This window comes from Xyrauchen texanus, chromosome 45 (genome assembly GCF_025860055.1).
Source record: "Xyrauchen texanus isolate HMW12.3.18 chromosome 45, RBS_HiC_50CHRs, whole genome shotgun sequence".
NCBI lineage: Eukaryota > Metazoa > Chordata > Actinopteri > Cypriniformes > Catostomidae > Xyrauchen > Xyrauchen texanus.
In genome coordinates this window covers 1,154,545-1,175,559 of record NC_068320.1, presented here as the reverse complement: position 1 = coordinate 1,175,559, position 21,015 = coordinate 1,154,545, and the positions used below count along the sequence as shown (strand labels likewise).

At 44.1% G+C, this 21,015-nt stretch overlaps 1 protein-coding gene across 1 annotated transcript in view; it reads left to right on the top strand.

The window, feature by feature from the left end:
- The first annotated feature begins 1,643 nt into the window (after positions 1-1,643).
- si:ch211-262h13.5 (uncharacterized protein LOC571127 homolog) overlaps positions 1,644-21,015 on the top strand; it is an 84,854-nt gene continuing 65,482 nt past the window's right edge. Inside the window, exons 1-4 of the mRNA XM_052118161.1 lie at positions 1,644-1,911; positions 2,156-2,266; positions 4,202-4,289; positions 5,702-5,868. Of these exons, the coding sequence (XP_051974121.1) occupies positions 1,717-1,911; positions 2,156-2,266; positions 4,202-4,289; positions 5,702-5,868 (561 nt within the window). The 5' untranslated portion in view covers positions 1,644-1,716. The remainder of the gene's footprint in view (positions 1,912-2,155; positions 2,267-4,201; positions 4,290-5,701; positions 5,869-21,015) is intronic.

The following is a 21,015-nucleotide window of genomic DNA, read 5'->3' as shown; positions in this document are numbered from 1 at the left end:
AAAAGCATTGGCCGTTCCTCCCCCCGACCTCCTGCGAGAGCACTGCACCCAGCCCCCTGACAGATGCATCAGTCTGCAAAATAAAGGGGAGAGAGAAAACCCCTCGGTAATCCTGTATGATGCATTTCCACTGTTTGGTTTCCTCTCAGGTGAACCCTGTGTTTCACTTTGACAGAGCTTCGCTTTGCCTCGGCCACTGTTCATGTGTATCCTCTACGTAGATAGGGTCCTCCCAGTGGCTTCATTCCATATGTAAACTTCCCCGTCAGTATGTCCATGTGAGGTATTCTTCACATGTTAACCTCCCTCTGGTAGGATGTGGTCTTCGTAGTTCTCTCCCTCCTGGAGAGGGAAGAGCACTTTCCCAGCACTATACTAGCAGGTGCTCGGTGGGAAATTGCTTAATACAAAAATCAGGAAAGGCCACCACCTGTAGCCTCCTCGTGTAAGTGCCTCCTCCCACCCTTAATGGTATCAGGGAGACGCCTTACTTAACTCACTGGAAGGGGCCGGGCCCTTCTCCACTACTCCATTCTTCTTGACACAGCTCAGCACCTGTGGCATTTCGTATAGGAGCCCCTAGTGTCACTACATCAACACAACGTCGAATGAGTGACAAACAGGGAACGTCTTTGTTAGAAATGTAAAATCTGTTCCCTGATGGAGGGAACAAGAAGTTGTGTCCCTCCTGCCGTGGTGCTGAACCGACCAATGACATGGCCGGGACTCTCTCTCGGCACCTCAACACAAATCTGAATGAGTGGTGCACGCAATCTCCTTTTATACTCATATGTCTGGGCCGGAGAGCCGCATGCAAATTCGAGTCGACAATTTTTATTGGCCTTTTCTGAATAAATCAAAGGGTTTTGGGGCTCTCAAGAACAAACCCCTAGTGTCACTACATCGACACAACGTCTCATTCCCTCCATCAGGCAACAGAGGTTACATCTGAAACCAACACGTTCTGCCATGGTCAGCAAAGAGCCTGGATCTCAATCCCATTGAGCACGTCTGGGACCTGTTGGAATGGAGGGTGAGGGCTAGGGCCATTCCCCCAGAAATGTGTGGGAACTTGCAAGTGCCTTGGTGGAAGAATGGGGTAACATCTCACAGCAAGAACTGGCAAAGCTGGTGCAGTCCATGAGGAGGAGATGCCCTGCAGCACTTAATGCAGCACTTAATGCAGCTGGTGGCCACACCAGATACTGACTGTTAATTTTGACCCCCCCTTTGTTCAGGGACACATTTTTCTGTGAAACTTGTTCAGTTTATGTCTCAGTTGTTGATATGTTTATGTTCATACAAATATTTACACGTTAAGTTTCCTGAAAATAAAAAAGTTGAAAGAAGATATATATATATATATATATATATATATATATATATATATATATATATATATATATATATATATATACAATATAAAACATATATAGAAGAATCACTATTAAGAAAATTAATAATGTTGCCCTCAAGGCTATAGGGATCCAGCTTTGTGGCCCCTGAGTTTTCCAAAGATAAGTAGCCCTGTTGTACTATGACACAGGCATTATTTACACTGCTGCTGTACGAGGTCACAAATTGATCATTCTGTTAATCTTTATCAAACCTGAATCCAAAGTCACATTCATCTCCTGGTATAAATGGATGTTAAACTGCATTCAGAAACAAAACTGCTTATTTCACGCAAAACAGTAATTTCAATAAGAAAAAGAGATGCTAAATCTGATTTTGTTTTTTCTGACCTCAAACATTTTGTGTGTCTTGGGAACAAATCTAATTCATGTTCCTTGCGATGACAAGATTGTGGGGAAGTTGTCGCGGCTGGCTGTCACATACATAAATGAAGACAGACAAACAGGCTACAAATTTGCCCTTAATAGAATCTCAAACATCCATGTTCATCCACAGGTTGGTAAGCAGTAATGTTATTTTTACCACTGAAAATGCAAACACAACATTAGTAGATTTACTCAAATTATTAAATTAGTTATTAATAACATAAGTAATATTTTAACCATTGTTTTATTTATACTGATTAAGATTTGCCTAAAAAAATTATATTCTGGAATATTGTTATACGCGTTCAAACCGTTGCTCTTATTTTTTAGATTTTGTTAGAATTTTTGCTCATTTCCACATTTCTGTGTTGTAGGATCTAGCTGGAAAGGTCTATTATCTGGATTTAGACATCCTTGAGACCAAGTGCCATGTTCTCAGTCCTAAATCATGGAAACAATGTGATATAAGACCTTTCATGGAAACGGTAAGATTGACACTAAGATAGTTGCATAGCTACTGCATCTCAAGGAATAGTAAGAATTTGGGTGGAATTTATAGTCTTTTGTGAGACAGCTGGCTGTTTACAGCACATACTAATGTCTGGTAAGATTTACAGTAAACAAATGTTGATTAAGGGTCAGCAGGACTTTGCAGAACATATAATACTACATTAAAATTTGTAACTACATACAATGTAGATGCTTATGTTAGTGTTGCCCCATTCTGAGTTTAAAAACTTTTTGTGTAATTTACAATGTAAAAAATGGCTACATGCATTTGTACCTTAAGGTGCCATTTCTACATCTGACACTTACCATTTATTGGTGTAACTTACTGCATTTAGTTTGATTTTGTCAATTTAAAGGTACACTATGGAAATTTTGACTTTGTCAACATGGGTGAAACATAAAATTGCAAAACACTTATGGAGGAACAAGTGAGTTGTGCTTAGGCAATGCACTTTCTTTCTGAAAGTGTCTGATTGTTTAAGTACAGTGATATTTTTTTTACAGTGTATCATTGCACCATAAAACTTGCATTTTGCATCCTTACATCTAAGCGGTGTACATACATATATACAGTTCATCCAGAAAGTATTCAAGGCACTTCACTTTTTCCACATTTTGTTATGTTACAGCCTTATTCCAAAATTGATTAAATTCATTATTTTCCTCAAAATTCTACAAACAATACCCCATAATGACAACATGAAAGGAGTTTGTTTGAAATCTTTGCAAATGTATTACAAATAAAAAATGAAAATATGATAAGTATTCACAGCCTTTGCTCAATACTTTGTTGAAGCACCTTTGGCACCAATTACAGCCTCAAGTCTTTTTGAGTATGATGCTACAAGCTTGGCACACCTATTTTTGGGCAGTTTCTCCCATTCTTCTTTGCAGGACCTCTCAAGATCCATCAGGTTGGATGGGGAGCATCGGTGCACAGCCACTTTCAAGTCTGGGCTCTGGCTGGGCCACTCAAGGACATTCACAGAATTGTCCCGTAGCCATTCCTTTGTTATCTTGGCTGTTTACTTGGGGTTGATGAACCTTCGCCCCAGTCTGAGGTCCAGAGCGCTCTGGAGCAGGTTTTCATCAAGGATGTCTCTGTACATTGCTGCATTCATCTTTCCCTGAATCCTGACTAGTCTCCCAGTTCCTGCCTCTGAAAAACATCCCCACAGCATGATGCTGCCACCACCAGTAAGGATGGCATTGGCCAGGTGATGAGCGGTGCCTGGATTCCTCCAGACAAGATGCTTGCCATTCAGGCCAAAGAGTTCAATCTTTGTTTCATCAGACCAGAGAACATGGAGGCCACTGTGCTCATTGGGACCTTCAATGCTGCAGAAATGTTTCTGTACTCTTCCCCAGATCTGTGCCTCGATACAATCTTGTCTCTGAGGTCTACAGACAATTCCTTGGACTTCATGGCTTGGTTTGTGCTCTGACATGCACTGTTAAATGTGGGACCTTATATAGACAGGTGTGTGCCTTTCCAAATCATGTCCAATCGACTGAATTTACCACAGGTGGATTTTTTTCTTCGTTTTTTATTTGTAATAAATTTGCAAAGATTTCAAACAAACTTCTTTCATGTTGTCATTATGGGGTATTATTTGTAGAATTTTGAGGAAAATAATGAATTTAATCCATTTTGGAATAAGGCTGTAACATAACAAAATGTGGAAAAAGTGAATCACTGTGAATACTTTCTGGATGCACTGTGTATATATACATACACACTATAAAGTGACAAAAGATAACTAATCCATGTCCTACCTCAAGTAAATATATTTTATTAATAATGCAGCTACATTGCAGAATTTCTGATAATTTCTTTAGAAAATATAAGGTGTGAGAAAGAGTGTTTTAGATTGTGTCTGTAGAATGTGTATGTGTTCCTTGTGTTGTAGCAAATATCTGGAAACTGCAATACCACAGTACTGCACACACCTGATGGCTTCACTTACCTCAACATCTATGTCTGCACGCTGGTTCCAGGTCCACAATTATTTCCATTTCTCATTTTACCCATTTGGTAGAGTTTACATTTTAAATTCAAGACAATTACAAGAAGAGCTCACTGCATATTAGAAAGCTCAAGACATGGACAGATTAGGTGAAACTGGATACCCAATTTGTCATAAAATTGTAATCTGGGACTTCACTCAAAAAGGGTATTCATTGGGTTTTCACTACTTATTTTAAAGTAACAGAGGCACAAATGATTCTGTAGTGGTGATAAAATATTATCTAACATAAAATTACCATAACATGAAAAGTAGCTAGTTTTATTTAACAAATTATGAAATGTATGTTTTTTGTTTTAAAATGATTGAGTGTTCTTGCATAAAATCTAAACATACATTACTATCTACATACATTACATTACCTGTCCATCCATCCATCCATCATCAACCGCTTATCCTGTGTACAGGGTCACGGGGGGCTGGAGCCTATCCCAGTTAACATTGGGCAAAAGGCAGGGGACACCCTGGACAGGTCACCAGTCCATCGCAGGGCCACACATAGACAGACATACACTCACACTCACCTCCACATCCACGGCAATTTTTTTGGAGACACCAATTAACCTAGCCTGCATGTCTTTTGGATGGTGGGAGGAAGCCGGAGTACCGGAGAGAACCCACGCAGACATGGGGAGAACATGCAAACTCCACACAGAAAGGCCGGGGCAACCAGGGTTTGAACCCACGACCTTCTTGGGTCTTCTTAAAAACTTTTTGGGAGATCCTTTTTAGGTGTGTTACTTGAAGGCAGCATTATGCTACAATGAAAAGGAAACAAATACAGGAGTTTATTTATTTAAACATTTATGGTGAAACTGGGTAAAATAACAGGGTGTGCTGAGTGACTACAGCCAGGTCTACTAAGCAACCAAATTGGCCTGGTTGCTAGGGAGGGTAGAGTCACATGGTGTAACCTACTCGTGGTCGCTATAATGGGGTTCGTTTTCGGTGGGGCGCATGGTGAGTTGAGTGTGGATGCCGCGGTGAATGGCGTGAAGCCTCAAGATGCACGGGGTTGACGGTCTCAGACACGGAGGCAGCTGGGATTTGTCCTCCACCATGCGGATTGAGGCGAATCACTACTCGTCCACAAGGACTTTAAAGTTCATTGGGAATTGGGCATTCCCAACTGGGAGAAAAAGGGGAAAAAACAAAACAGCAGCTTGATGTTTTAGACATCAAATATGACTGTAAACTACAATTTCAAACAGCTGAAGTAAATGGTAGTGATGTACTGCAATTCATGGACCATGTGACTAGAAATGCATATCCAAATAAGTTAAACTTCTCACTATTTATTCATTTATGGCAATTCTAGATTGTGTCATTTCTTTCCTACTTTAAGATGCTTATCACTGTGGCCCACAATCTCCTCTTTTTAAGACCCTCCAGAGAAGTTGCAGTTGACCTGTCCAGACTGCCCTCTGTTGCTAGAGGTAGACAGCGCAGAAGCCATCTCTACCGCTAGAACGACCCTCCTCAAATACAACAGACAGAGCACATTTCCTATCAGCCTCAGAGTGGACACCATCGTTAGAGCCTCACATCAGGTAACAATGGACATAATCACACAAACTCAAAAAGTAGACTGTCGTTAAGCCTGTTGTCGTACTTTTTTTTTTTTACTATTTCTGTGTTAATGCTGTGGTATCTATCATGCCAAAATTACATTATTATTAGACGTGCCGATGGAAGGTGAATTGAATAAACTAGTCAGTTATCAACATTTCTTAAAAAGCATTTCTTACATTAAGTTTTTCAGTATTTTTAGTTATTATCTATGTAATTATGACAATCAGACAGTTAGCAATTTTGGCCTATTTCACAAAACTGGATTTAGTGGCTAGCTAGATAAATTTACATTTTGTTTCAGAAAACAGAATTTGCAGTACCAATAAGATGGATAGGTTTTTATCAGAGTTCATTGTCATACTAACATATGCTAAATGACTAACCAGCTCAAGGGCAGGTTATGTTCTCAATCACAGATCACACTCAGATACTGAACCAATCACTTGTGAGTAAAGTGATATATCTGATTAATAAGGTACCTCTCGGGTCAAGTGATGCCATATGAGGATTGGACATGTGAATGGTGAGCTCTACGCACTTTGCTAGTTTTAATACTTTTTATGATATAAACCGGTGAGATTCGATACACTCTGCCCCATAACTGTTCTCTTAGGACAATAGTAGTAGTCCTTTATTGTCACATAGGAAACCAGTGAAATTGGCCATCGACCTGTCCATACAAACATACATATGACAAGGGGGTAGACAGGACAGGAAGACAGGGAATTAGACAGAAATTCAGCATGACATGAGGAGAGGTGAGGAGAAAAAAGGCAGCCCCCAGACTATGCTCCTTAAGAAGTACAGTGTGGGAACAGGAAAAAAAAACACCTCAGCAACATTAGCACATAATCAGTACACTCTACAACATGAACAAGACTTGCAACTGGAGAGGGGATTGGGGGGTGGAGGTGGCCCAGCACAGGCAAGCAGCCATCCGGTCCTGCAGCCATTCTCGGCGCTGGTCACAGACCCGCCTGTCAGACTGGGGGTACAAAGCGGCGATGGCGAGGGATAGGGTATCGGGCGGATGATTGCATATCTGTATATATGTGTAAGAGTTCATGTGTGTGTAGGCCTGGAGAGTCGCTATGCCAGCATTTAATCTAGGTGCCTCAGTCCGCAGGGTTGTCATAGCGATACACAGCAAGTTGCCATGGAGACAACCTTGATCAGGTTACAGACATAGTCAACAATCACCAGGTGTCTGGGGAGTCGGGGAAGGAACGCGAGAGTGGCTCACTGCAGTACTCTTCCGGGGGAGTTGTTGTTCCAACAGCGGCCTTGGCCAAGGCCAGTGCTGGTTGAGGGCGGCCGAAACAGATAAGATTGGGATTGTTTGGTCTTGAGGCGAGTAGCCGCTTCTAATTTACATGGCTATTCTTCTGGTCCATTTTGGTCTCTGAAACGATCCATTTGCCTTTGCAAAGCTGTGAGCTTCTCCATGATGTTATCCGTATTTTGGTTCATAGACCCAGTCTGAGTGCAGACAGCTCTGCCCACTGCTTCAATCATGACAGGCAGCCTTGTGAGGCTTTAGACAGCTGTCACCATCTTCTTAATTCCTCGATAAACCAGGGCAATGCCTAATCCAATCAGCAGAAGACCTGTTATCATGGTACCGAATAGGTAGATATCTTCAACGTCCTCCACGGAAAGAGCCGCCAGACACACAACCCACCACCTCTCCCATGCGGCCATCGTGTAGTAAACTGTGAACGTTCCGTCAGGGCAGTCAGGTTCCCCCGAACCCAAGCTTCTCGTCGAGAAGATGGTGTCAATTGCGTTGAGAGACCAGTTGATCAAATCCATGATGTCTTATTTTGGAGAGCAGTGCTGAGAGAGTCTCTCAAAGTACAAGACAGTAGACTAGATGTGACGAGAGGAGCAAAGTAGGGAAGGTAAGGGGAGGGAGAGGGTGAGAAAATGCAACCGCCTTCGTTGAGCGCCAAAAGAAGAGGAATATGTCATGAAATATAGAATATGTATGAAAAGAATATGTCAAAGAATTAAAAATCCTCAGGCTCTTGAGACATTAATAGACACTTATGTGCTCAGGCTAATAACACTGACAAGGCAGCAGACCCGGGAGCCGATTTGGTCAGAGTTTCGGGAATTGCGGCGAGAAATATTGAATATGAAGGTCATTGCTGACTTGGAGGATCTTGCTTTGATACGTCAATCGATCACTGCCATGGAGCCAAAATGTACTGATGTGGTCACAAGAGTGGGGGATGTCAAGAAACTGATCGATTCTCTGGAGTCATAGGATAGGGAATTATCTGCTAATCCGCTAGCGACCAAGGTGGATTTGGAGCATGTCTGGGAGAAGTTGGAGGACATGGAAAACCATATCCGGCGGAATAACATCCGTATTGTGGGAGTCCCGGAGGGAGTGGAGGAGAATCTGCTCGACTTAACAGGCCATAAGCTGGAAATCGAGAAAGATCACAGGGTTCCAGCTTGGAGATCCACTGAAAATAATTGAGATTGTCCGATAAAGATCTTGTGTTGTGTGAGGCAAGGAGTAAAGGAAGGATTTCTTGGAATAACCACAGCATTTTCTTGTTCCAGACTTTGCGAACTCGACAATAGAGAAATGGGCTCACTGAACGTCCATTTAACAGTTTAAGAAACCTGCAAATTGTTTTTGTGTGCTGGTGCCACCTATAGGTTGGTTTATTTTGTGGAGTATTTCTTGCAAAGTTATTGGAGTAAGTAATTTGCTTGTACTCTTGTTGCAGCCGAATGAACTGGCTCACTGAACATTTGTTTGACTGTATGAAGAATCTGTATGCTCTTTTTGTGCTGGTTCCACCTAGCAGCTGGAGTTTATTAAGTAGAATAATACACCCTTATGATAGTTTTATGGATGAAGCTACATGTTCTTTGTGTTTATTCTGACTATCAGCTAGAGTTTGTTTTATAGATTATCTTTTGCTGTGTAAATCTGTCTCACAAAATGTGTATAGAAACACCGGACTTGAGCAATCCAACTGCAAAGTTGTTGCAGAGATTCTCATAGGCATACGTGTACTGTTTGTGTTTGGAGGGATGGATGCCAATTGGCGCTTTTGTTCTAGGGGATGTTCGGGGTTTGATTGTTGCACTAATGTTGGAATGTGGTCTTTGTAATCTTCATAATCTTTGTAATCATGTCAAAATATCAAAAGCTAATATGAGTGGATTGTCTCTCTCTACTTGGAATGTGGATGGGTTACATTTACACATTAGGCAGACGCTTTTTATCCAAAGCGACTTACAGTGCATTTATTAGAGGGACAATCCCCCCGGAGCAACCTGGATTTAAGTGCCTTGCTCAAGGACACAATGGTGGTGGCCATGGGGATCAATCCAGCCACCTTCTGATTAACAGTTATGTGCTTTAGCCCATTACGCCACCACCACTCAATATAGGGGCACCCCATAAAAAGAAGGAAGGTTATTGCTCTTCTTAAGAGTAAGAAATATGATATAGTGTTTCTTCAAAAAATGCACCTTTCCCCGCAGGAAGCTGAAAAATTTAGGAAAATATGGGGTGGGGATTTTTTTTATAGTACTGGCTCGAGTAAGAGCAGGGGAGTCATCATATTGAGAAGTAAACATCTACAATTCAAATGTCTCAAACAGAGTAAAGATCAATTAATTCAAGTCAAGTCAAGTCAATTTTATTTGTATAGCGCTTTTCACAACACACATCGTTTCAAAGCAGCTTTACAGAAGATAAGGCATTAACAGAAGATAAAACAGTAATGACTATAATGTCGATGAATCATCATTATGTAATTAGAAAAAATAAAGCGACTGTTGCAAGGAACACAAAACTCCATAAGATGTTGATTAATGGAGAAAATAACCTTGGAGAAACCAGACTCACGGTGGGGGCCAGTTCCCCTCTGGCTAACATCATGAATACATTTACATTTATGCATTTGGCAGACTCTTTTATCCAAAGCAACTCACAGTGCAATTATTACAGGGACAATCCCCCTGGAGAAACTTGGAGTTAAGTGCTTTGCTCAAGGGCCCAACAGTGGCATCTTGGTGGTGCTGGGGCTTGAACCCCCAACCTTCTGGTCAATAACCCTGAGCCTCAACCACTGAGCCACCACTGCCTATAATGTAAATATTACTTATGTATAGTTAAAATCATGGTTTAAAATTATTAAACTAAGTAAGTGTTAAGGGTCAGTGTTTAAACATCGATTTTGTTTGAACTGTAAGATTAATGACCAATGTCTTTGAAGTCCATCCTGGATTAACTGCAGAAGTTCACAGAGGTGCAATTGTCCTTGTTAATTGGCTAATGAAGGCTTTTGTTGGCAATTGTTAGTCTATGCATTCCATTTCAAGATCGTAGTCCATCAATAGACCTAGGTGATGCAGGCAGAGATCAGGGATGTGAAACGCAGTTCAACCTGGCCGGTAATTTCGGTGAGGTTCAGTGTGGTCCATCCTAAATCCATGGTTCAGACAATGGCATATGACGTATCCCATGTCTTATGGTTGGAGTTGGCATCAGTTCATCCTCTGAAGTCCATCATAATAGACTGAAGTGATGTTTGGCTGGCACTGGCTGCATTTAGTCATCATCGTTCAGCGACACATAGCAGTGGAGTCCAACACGAAGCAGGAATGGTGCTGGATCCAGCCGGTTCTGGTGACCTCAGACTAGGAGTCCCGAGGTAGAGACAGGGAAACAAATAAAATAATATAAGCATAGTTATAAATCATGATCAATGTTTCTGGTTTCTGCTTCCGGCAGACAAAACTAAAGCAGCCTAATTGTGGGTTGGAGGATAAATTAGGTGTATGCCTGGCTAAATAGATGAGTCTTTAGTCTAGACTTAAACTGAGGGAGTGTGTCTGCATCTCGAACAGTGTTAGAGAGACTATTCCATAGTTTAGGTGCCAAATATGAAAAGGAGCTATCTCCTTTTGTGGATTTTGATATTCTAGGAACTATTAACAGGCCAGAATTTTGTGATCGTAATGAACGTGATGGAATATAGCGTAGTAGAAGGTCACTTAAGTACTGCGGAGCTAGACCATTCAAAGCTTTGTACGTAGTTAACAGAATTTTAAAATGAATACGTAATTTAACAGGTAACCAATGTAACGATGATAAAATGGGACTAATATGATAATTTTTCTTGGTTCTCTTTAGCACTCTGGCTGCTGCATTTTGAACCAATTCAAGTTTATTTATTGATCTTGCTGGACATCCTCCCAGTAATGCATTACAATAATCTAGTCTTGAGGTCATGAATGCATTAATTTGTTTTTTCGGCATCAGCAACAGAGAGCATTTGCCTTAATTTAGCAAAATGTCTTAGGTGGAAGAATGCTGTTCTACAAACACTGGTAATTTGATTTTCAAAGGACAGATTGGTATCAAATATAACACCTAAGTTCTTCGCTGTTGAAGATGATGTAACAGTACATCCATCGAGAGTCAAATTATATTGTAGTGGCTTATTTTTTGAGTTTTTTGGTCCAATAATTAGTACCTCTGTTTTGTCAGAATTGAGTAGAAGGAAATAAGGAAGATTCATTATTGTTTTAGCTGAAATTCAGCTAAATATTTACCCACCTAACATTGATCATCAGGGCTTTTTTATAGATCTTGAAGGGATGTTACAAGCTGCTGGCCCTCCTCATGACATAATATTGGGAGGAGACTTTAATCTTTTGATGGACTCAGTCCTTGATCATAGTAACAAAAAAGTGTGCAAGCCCCCTAGAACAACAGAGACAATTCACAGAATGTGTTAAAATCCCCAGATCTTACAGATATTTGGAAATATTTGAACCCATCTGGTTGGGGCTATAACTTTTTTCATCAGTCCATAAGATTTACTCTAGAATAGATTTTTTTTTATATCTAGGTCCATATCCAATTCATCTGTTGTTGATTGCTCAATTGTAAAACTCTCAGATCACACCCTGGTGGGTTTAGAGAGGTTGCCACATACGGAGAAAAAGAAATCATATCAAATCAAATCAAATCACTTTATTGTCACACTACCATGTACAGAAGTGCAACAGTAGGTGAAAGTCTTGTGTGCAGTTCCGAGCAACATAGCAGTCATGACAGTGACGAGACATATACCAATTACAATAAACAACATATTTACACAACACAATTTACATATCAAATGTACACATACTTACACAACACAATAATTATATACAATGTACAGTAAACAATACACACAATATAGAATACACATACAATAAATAAAAAAAATAAGAGTATATAAAAAATATATATACAGTAGATGTATTGTGGAAAATATAATTATGACAGTCCAGTGTGAGATATAAGATTAATAAAGTGCAGTGCTTATTATTGATCGTGAGAGATCTGATTGCTTGGGGGAAGAAGCTGTCATGTAGTCGGCTGGTGCGGGTCCTGATGCTGCGATACCACCTGCCTGATGGTAGCAGTGAGAGCAGCCCATGACTCGGGTGGCTGGAGTCTCTGATGATCCTCCAAGCTTTTTTCACACACTGCCTGTTATATATGTCCTGGAGGGAGGGAAGCGCACCTCCGATGATGTGTCTGGCAATTCGCACCACCCTTTGCAGGGCTTTGCAGTTGTGGGTGGTGCTATAACCGTACCAGACGGTGATGCAGCCAGTCAGGATGCTCTCTACAGTACTGGTGTAGAACTGTGTGAGGATGTGATGGTTCATTCCAAACTTCCTCAGACGTCTCAGGAAGAAGAGGCACTGGTGAGCCTTCTTCACAACAGCCTCAGTATGGACGGACCACTTGAGTTCCTCAGTAATGTGGACACCGCGAAACTTGAAGCTGCTGACTCTCTCCACCGGTGCTCCATTAATGGTGATGGGGCTGTGTTCTCTGTATTTCTTCCTGAAGTCCAGAAAATGTCTGTCTCATAAAAAAAAACAAGAAAATGTCTGCGTCATCATTGTCAGTGATCAGACCTACCACCTTCGTAACGACAGCAAACTTAATGATGGCATTGGAGCTATGTGTTGCCACACAGTCATGTGTGTACAGGGAATACAGGAGTGGGCTGAGAACACAGCCCTGTGGGGCTCCAGTGTTGAGGGTCAGTGATGATGAGATGTTGCTGCCCATTCTAACCACCTGACGTCTGTCTGACAGGAAGTCCAGGATCCAGCTGCACAGCGAGCTGTTTAAGCCAAGCTTGGGGGGCACTATGGTGTTGAATGCTGAGCTGTAGTCTACAAACAGCATTCTCACATATGTGTTCCTTTTTTCCAGGTGGGAGAGAGCAGTACGTATTGTAGATGCAATGGCATCATCAGTGGAGTGGTTGTTGCAGTAGGCAAACTGCAATGGGTCCAAAGAGGTGGGCAGCACAGAGCAGATGTGATCTCTGATTAGCCTCTCAAAGCATTTGCTGATGATGGGGGTGAAAGCAACAGGACAGTAGTCATTTAAAAAAGTGATTTTTGATTGATTTTGTACCGGCACAATGGTGGACGTTTTGAAGCATGTGGGGACTACAGACAGGAAGAGGGACAGGTTGAAAATGTCTGTAAAAACACCAGCCAGTTGGTTCACGCAAGCTCTGATGATGCGGCCCGGAATGCCGTCTGGACCCGTGTCTCTACGGATGTTCACCCGTCAGAATGATCGGGTTACATCCGCAACAGAGACGGAGAGTGAACCAACTTCTGTAGTGTCGGCCACGAGTGCTCTCTCCACGAGGGCGGAGTTATTGTCCTCGAAACGAGCATAACATTTATTAAGCTCATCCGGGAGAGAGGCAGTGGTGTACACGGTGAGTTTTTATTCCCATTGTAGTCCGTGATGATGTTAATTCCCTGCCACGTACTGCTCTGATAGAGTTACAGAGGGCATAACTGGCTTGTTTAAGCTCCTCCGCGTTCCCGGAAGTAAAAGCGGGGGTCCGAGCATTAAGTGCCGTCGTCATCAGCGGCGGACCGGAACATCTCCCAGTCCGCGTGATCAAAACAGTCTTGTAGCATTGAGTCTGATTGGTCCGACCAGCACTAGATCGTTCTGAGGGTGGGTGCTTCCTGTTTTAGTTTCTGCAGAAACAGAACGGAAGAGTGGTCTGATTTGCCAAATGGTGGGCGGGGGAGGGATTTGTAGCCATCCCGGATAGGAGAATTGCAATGGTCCAAAACCCGGTCTCCTAGTGTGTTGAAGCTGATGTGTTGGTGGTATTTTGGTGCGATTGTTTAAAAATTGGCTTTGTTAAAGTCCCTGGTAACAATGAACGTGGCCTCAGGGTGCGCGGTTTCCTGCTCACTTATGCTCCCATACAGTTCTTTGAGTGCCCGGTCTGTGTCAGCTTGTTGGGGGATGTGAACAGCTGTGATAATGACCGCTGTGAATTCCCTTAGTAGCCATTATGGTCGACACAGAAGCATGAGATATTCCAGATCAGGAGAACAGAAAGACTTGATAAAATGTAAGTTCCTCTGATCACACCATTATTTGTTGATCATAAAACATACACCACCACCTCTGCATTTACCTGAGAGGTCTTTCGCTCTGTCCGCTCGGTGCACAGAGAACCCTGCGGGTTCGATGGCCGAGTCTGGAATATCCGCAGACATCCAGGATTCTGTAGTCTCTTGTTGGAAAGAGATCCGCGCTCAGCTCACAGAGCTTGTTGTCCAGAGACTGAACATTTGCCAGTAGTATACTGGGTAGCGGGGGTCGATTTGCGTGACATCTTACTCTGATGAGAACGCCGGCTCTTTTTGCCCTTTTCATTCTGCATTTCCGTGGCTGGGTAGCCCAGACAAAGGGCTCTGCTGCCGTGTTTGTAAACAGTGTTTGTCTGTCATATACAATAAGGTTGACAACATCCAAGACAAAAAAAAAACTGTAAACAAAACAAACAATAAACTGCAGTGTTGTGTTGGAGCTTGCAACGCAGCAGCCATACTCGGCGCCATCTTGAGTCCAACACCGTTAAACACCATAAAACATATAGTTGGCACATTAATGTATTTGTCATGTCTATATGTGTTTTTGTTCATGTTTTGTTTTCATGTCTTTTATTTTGAAATTCTAGTTCCTGTTTCATGTCATGTGGTTCCCTTGTCATGTGATTTAATGTTTCCCTCCATGTTCATGTGTCTTGTTTTCATTGGTTTATTGTCTTGTCAGTTCTATTTTGTCATTGGTTTAAGGTTATTAGTCTTGTTATCTTGTTTATAGTTCTGTCTGTTTATTGGTTTTCTTGTTATTGTTTTACCTAATGTCTGTGTATTTAACCCTCTGGGGGTCTGAGGGTGTTTTGGGCCCTGGAGAAGTTTTGACATGCCTTGACATTTGTGCTTTTATCAGTTGCTTAAAAACACATTAATGGCTAAACTCTGATAACACTGTATTCAGCACAAACTGGGAGGAATGTGGCAGGGCGGAGGGCGGGGCCGGGTCGTGATCCTACACACCCGGTCCCATATTAGGCTAATTAAGCCTCCGAGAGGGATCAAGGTTGACTGCAGAGGATCGTGCGGGAGAGAGAGATCGTTTATGGAAATGTCCGTCGTGTGTGTTTGTTTAAGTTTTATATTAAACTATTTATATTGACAAGCCTCCTCCTTTCCATTGATCCCTTTACACCTTGTTTGCTAAGTCTAGCTTAAGTAGAGTTTATGTTCATGTTAATAGATCATGTTTATGTTTAGTTTAGTTCATGTCTATAGTTAGGGTTTTGGATTTCACGTATTTCAATAAACTGCACATGGGTTCTTCATCTTTACGTCATTGCCAGTGCCAGCACATCGTTACATTATTCCTTTTGCAAAATCCTGAATTCTAACACATGCTAAAGGCTGAAATCCATGTTTGGACTTAAGGCAGTTCTTAGGGGCCGGATCATACAGTATGCCTCATTCACCAAAAAAATCCAAAGCACAAGAACTCATGGAATTGGAAGGGAATATTAAAAGCACAGAGGCAGAAGTTAAGTGCCAAATGTCATCTAATGGCCTCAGAGAATTGACCCAATTGAAATACAAATATAATAAAAAAGTTTCACAGAAGGTGGATTTTTGGTTATTCAGGGCAAGACAATCATACTTTGGGTTGGGGAAAAAGAAGGGAAGATTTTGGCTAAATATATAAAACAGAGAGAGTCTTTTTCTATCATTCCCTCAGTGAAATCTTCTGGTGAAATATTTACCTTTGCCATGGATATTAATAATGCTTTTAAAGAATTTGATCTTGATCTCTATAGTTCCATGTCTTCGTCTGCTGATGATATTATTAAACATGTTGTGGAGCCATTAGAACTTCTTAATTTGCACCTGAGCAAAGAAATTCTGTTGATTATGAGATAACCTTGGAGGAGCTAGGCGAGGTAATTAAGGCCTTGCTACAGGCAAGGCTATGCTCTGGTCCTAACCCTAACCCTGAATTTTTAGATCTTATGCTACAGAACTGGCTCCATTTTTGCTAGAAGTTTATACAGCATTACAGTGACTTTCTCCCCACTCTGCATGGATGCACTGCAGACATCGCCCCTGGGCACTTCAGCAGATATAAAAGAGTATATTCTGAAAGAGTTTAATTTCCCTTTCCTAAAAGAGTATATTCTAAAAGAGCGGCACACACCGGAACGTCTTTTTCAAGATGTGTCTTTTTCAAGATTCCATTCCGGCCATGTGATATTCCTGGTTGCGGTCGATATCTCTCACCCTCTGACAGCCACAATTTGTTGTCTTTCGTGCCTGGGTGCCGCCCATGCCGAGACTTCTTTTGTGGACGCGTCATGTCCTCATTGCGAGGCCATGACCATGGCAACGTTGTGGTTGTGGCTCGCTTTCGTAAGAGAGCAAGCCATCCCAACCGCTCCCTGCCTCGGTCCTTCCACCTACAGGTATGAGGCCGGCATTGTGAGTACTGGGAGCGATTTGGGGACCACAATGGGACCACCTCTGCCGGTTAAATCCCTGCGGACCTCCCATGCCCTGCCACGCTCGTTTTTCTCCGCTTGGGCACACGGATGATGGTGCCAGCTCATTCCAGGGTGAGTACGACCTCTTATTTGGTCAGCATCAGAGAGCGCCGTCCAGTCTGACTCAGAAACCTCCACTGTGCTTCCCCTTTGGGCGTGGTTGCCCAGTCACAGGTGGACATTGAAATGATGGACTCTTGGGCTCTGACCAGTGGCACCTCTCTGTCTCACATTTGCAGAGCAGTGGGCTGGGCTACACCTAACAAATTTGTGAGATTCTACAATCTCCAGGTTGAGCTGGTGCTATCTAAGCCCCGTTCTGGGATAGATGCTCCCTGTAGGCAACCCCTTGTGATGTATTTTCCACTGAAATATGTATCCCTGTTGGCAAACGTCATCTTTCTTAGGCAGAGGCCCCTCTGCCCCGGGTTCCATGTTTGTAGAGCTTCCTCCCCCCAAGTTGGGCAGGACCTTCTACAGGACTTCTCCACATGGCATACTTAGACTAGTCTCTGCAAGACCATGTGACATATTTCCACTTAATACCCCCCCCGGGTGGGGTGTGGTCTCTGCGGTGTCTTCCCCCTGGGGAGTGACACCCCCCACCCCCGATGTGGACACTGGCGTTCCAGTCAGTTTGTGAATTCCCTCTTTTCTGGGGAGAAAAGAAAGGGGAAGAAAAGGCACAACTAGGAAAAGCCTGTCCCTATTCTTGGGTAGTCGACTGGTACCCAGTTGGGTTGCACGACACTCACTCCTGCATCAGGGGAGGTTACATGCTGGCTTGGTGCACTGGCTATGCGGCACACACTCTGCCCACATCGTAACGCCGACCCACATAACACAGTTCAGTCTAAACACATATTTGTGAATCAATGTCTTGGAATAAGTCTAAAAATGTATCCTCCCTTCCCTGAGGGAGGGAACGAGATGTTGTGTCGAATGAAGTGACACAAGGGGTCTTCCTTGGGAGCCTCGCACAAAGCCAATGAGAAATTGACAGACAGAATTTGCATGTCCACCCCGTCGGTTGTTCCGCATTACCGAGTTCTACCGGCTCGGACCTGACAAAACATGGGTCGAGACCAACTCAACCCTGAGATTGTAAAATCTCACAAAGGTATTGGGTGTTACCCAGCCCGCTGCTCTGCAGATATCTGCTAGGGAGGTGCCTTTGGCCAGTGCCCACGAGGATGCCATACTTCTTGTCGAGTGTGCTCGAACCCGCAAGGGGGTGGGCACGGCCTGAGGAAATGGCAAGGCCAAGAAAATGGCATCGATGACCCAGTGGGCAGCCTCATTTTGGAGACAGCGTTCCCTTTCCACCCCCCGCCGAAGCAGACAAAGAGCTGCTCAGAACATCTAGAGCTATTCGTGCAGTCCAAATAGATACGCAAAGCACGTACTGGACACAGCAATGAGAAGTCTGGGTCTGCCTCCTCCTGGGGCAGCTTGCTTGCAGGTTCATGACATGGTACCTGAAGGGGGTCGTAGGAACCTTGGTTACTGTGGCAGGGCGGAGGGCAGGGCCGGGTCGTGATCCTACACACCCGGTCCCGTATTAGGCTAATTATGCCTCCGTGAGGTTTAAAGGTCGACTGCAGAGGGCCGTGCGGGAGAGAGAGATTGTTAGCGGACATGTCCGTCATGTGTGTTTGTGTTGTCTTTTAAGTTTTCCATTAAACTATGATTTATATTGTCAAGCCGGTTCTCGCCTCCTCCTTGCCCATCGTTTAACTGTTTTACAGTTACGTAGCCCGGTTGCGGTCTCAGGATAATGTGAGAATGTGCCAGACCGAACTCCAGGCAAGTGTCACTGACAGAAAACTTGCTCCTAACCCTCTTGATGGAAGCTAGCACTATCAGGAGGGCTGTCTTCAAAGAGAGGGCATTGAGCTCAACTGTCAAGCGGCTCGAAGGGCCGATAGGACCACTGGGAGATCCCAGGAGGGGAACAGGCTTTGCCGGGGAGGATTCAGCCTCCAGCGCCTATAAGGGACCTGATAATCAAGTTGTGCTTACCCAAGGACTTGCCGTCCACTGCGTCGTGGTGGGCCACCATAGCTGCTACATGCACCTTATGGTGGAGGGGAACAGCCTCCCCTCCAGCCTATATTGCAGGAACGAGAGCACTGACCGAACTACACATCTCTGTGGATCTTCAGATCGGGAAGAACACCAATTTGCGAACAAGCAACATAGAGTCAGGGCATAAAGTTGCCTGGTGGAGGGAGCTCTGTCTTGGTTGATCACAGAGTTCTACCTGTGCCATGCCGAATCGGCCCCAAATCAGCTGGACCACCTGGGGGTGGAGCCTCCAATCTCCACTGGGCAAAACTTGTCGAGAAAACTCGTCCGCCGTCGTGTTGCAGTTGCCAGGGATATGAGTGGTGCGCAATCACTGCTGACTCCAAAGGAGGAATGCACGCTGCCTTGCCGATTTATGTACGCTACCATCATGGGGCTGAGCAGTCACGGGTCCCGAGGCGAGGTGACTGCGTCCAGGAAGCCGGGACTGTAGATTTTGGAGCTGGGGCACCATGAGAATGGCACACGCCGGCTAGATGACCCAGGAAGTGGGGAAATCACTCTTTTATCTAAGGTTTTCTTGCCGGCCCTCCCCCAGGAAATGGAGTGGACTTGGTACCAGCTCCAGAGCAAACGTCTGACTCCCTGGGTCTTCCATCTCAGGAGTGCATAGGAGCCTTCTGTGCGCCGACTGTGAGGTGCTCATCGCTGGGGCTGAGAGCTGGGCCCCGGTTGAGGTGGAGCTGCCTGTTGCTTGGATGCAGGGGGATGCCCTCGGTGGGCAGATGGGGCGCGGACCGTGCTGGGGCAGTTAGGGCATGGGTGTGGACTGCACAGCGTGCAGAGAGACAACGCCGCTGGAAACGCGCCATAGATCCAACAGCAGTGCTCTGCCACAGAGGTGAGTGGAACAGTAGTGAGATTCAGCTTACTGATGCACAACCTCTTGGCTCAGAAGAAAAAATCTGACTGACAGACACATGCCCGCTTCACTTTATACCCATATGTCCGGGGACGGGAAATTCAAATTCTGTCTGCCAATTTCTCATTGGCCTTTTCTGAAGTTCAGAGGTACATGAGGCTCCCAAGGAACACCCCTTGTGTGACTTCATTTGACACACTGTCGAGTGAGTGACAGAAGGGGAACTTTCACATATTTTCAGTATAGAGTACATTGGCTTGATATTTATTTGCACATTGAATTACAAATATAATATAACCAGTGTGTTTCTGTGTAATTTTTACAAAACAATATATAATTTATTTGTGCATTTTAATACAAGCAATTGTGAAAATCTTTGCTGTTAACTTGTTGTGTTTAATCCCCCTATCCCCCTCTACCCTGCTGCAGACCATGCCAACTGTAGGATATTTGGCATGCTACATTTAGAAGGGAAATGTTAAGGTGTCCTCATTCTCACATTATTATATGTAAGGGAATTTAGGGTCTCGAAATATGTGAGATATGAACAAAATTAAACTGTCCTGATTCTACATTACTATGTAAGGCAATTTATAATGGAATCAGTCACGTTCGACAACCATTATAAATTAGATAAATGACTGTGGAGCGGAGGGGGGCGGGGCCGGGTCGGAATATCGCGCGCCCGGTCCCCAATCGGCCTGTTGAGGCGCGCGAGGGATAAAGGCGGCCGGTGACGATTGTTCGAGAGAGAGAGAATTACGGGCATGTCCGTCATGTGTGTTTGTTTATGTGTTTTTAAGTTTTAATTAAATTATTATTTATATTGAAAAGCCGGTTCTCGCCTCCTCCTTGCCCATCCTTTAACTGTTTTACATTGGTGCCGAAAGCCGGGAAGGAGGAGGGATGGCCGTCGCAGAGTCCTCGACACTGCCGTCCACCCAGGGGAGCGCCGCTGCTATCTGCCGGGTGACGGAGTAGCCCGACCGCCCGGATGCGGGGTACGGCCGTCGTCCGTGGGGCAAGTGGGGACTGGATACCCCGACCGCCTGGAGCGAGGGAGCCGCTGCCGGGGGCGGAGGAGTGCCCTGCCGTCCCCAGAGATGCGGAGGGGTCGAGGGAAGACCGCCGTCCGCGAGGGGAGGAGGGAAGAAACTCTCCGACCGCCCGGAGCGGTAGAGCCGCTGCCAGGGGTGGAGGAGTGTCCCCATTTGCCGCCAGAAAAGCGGAGGCGT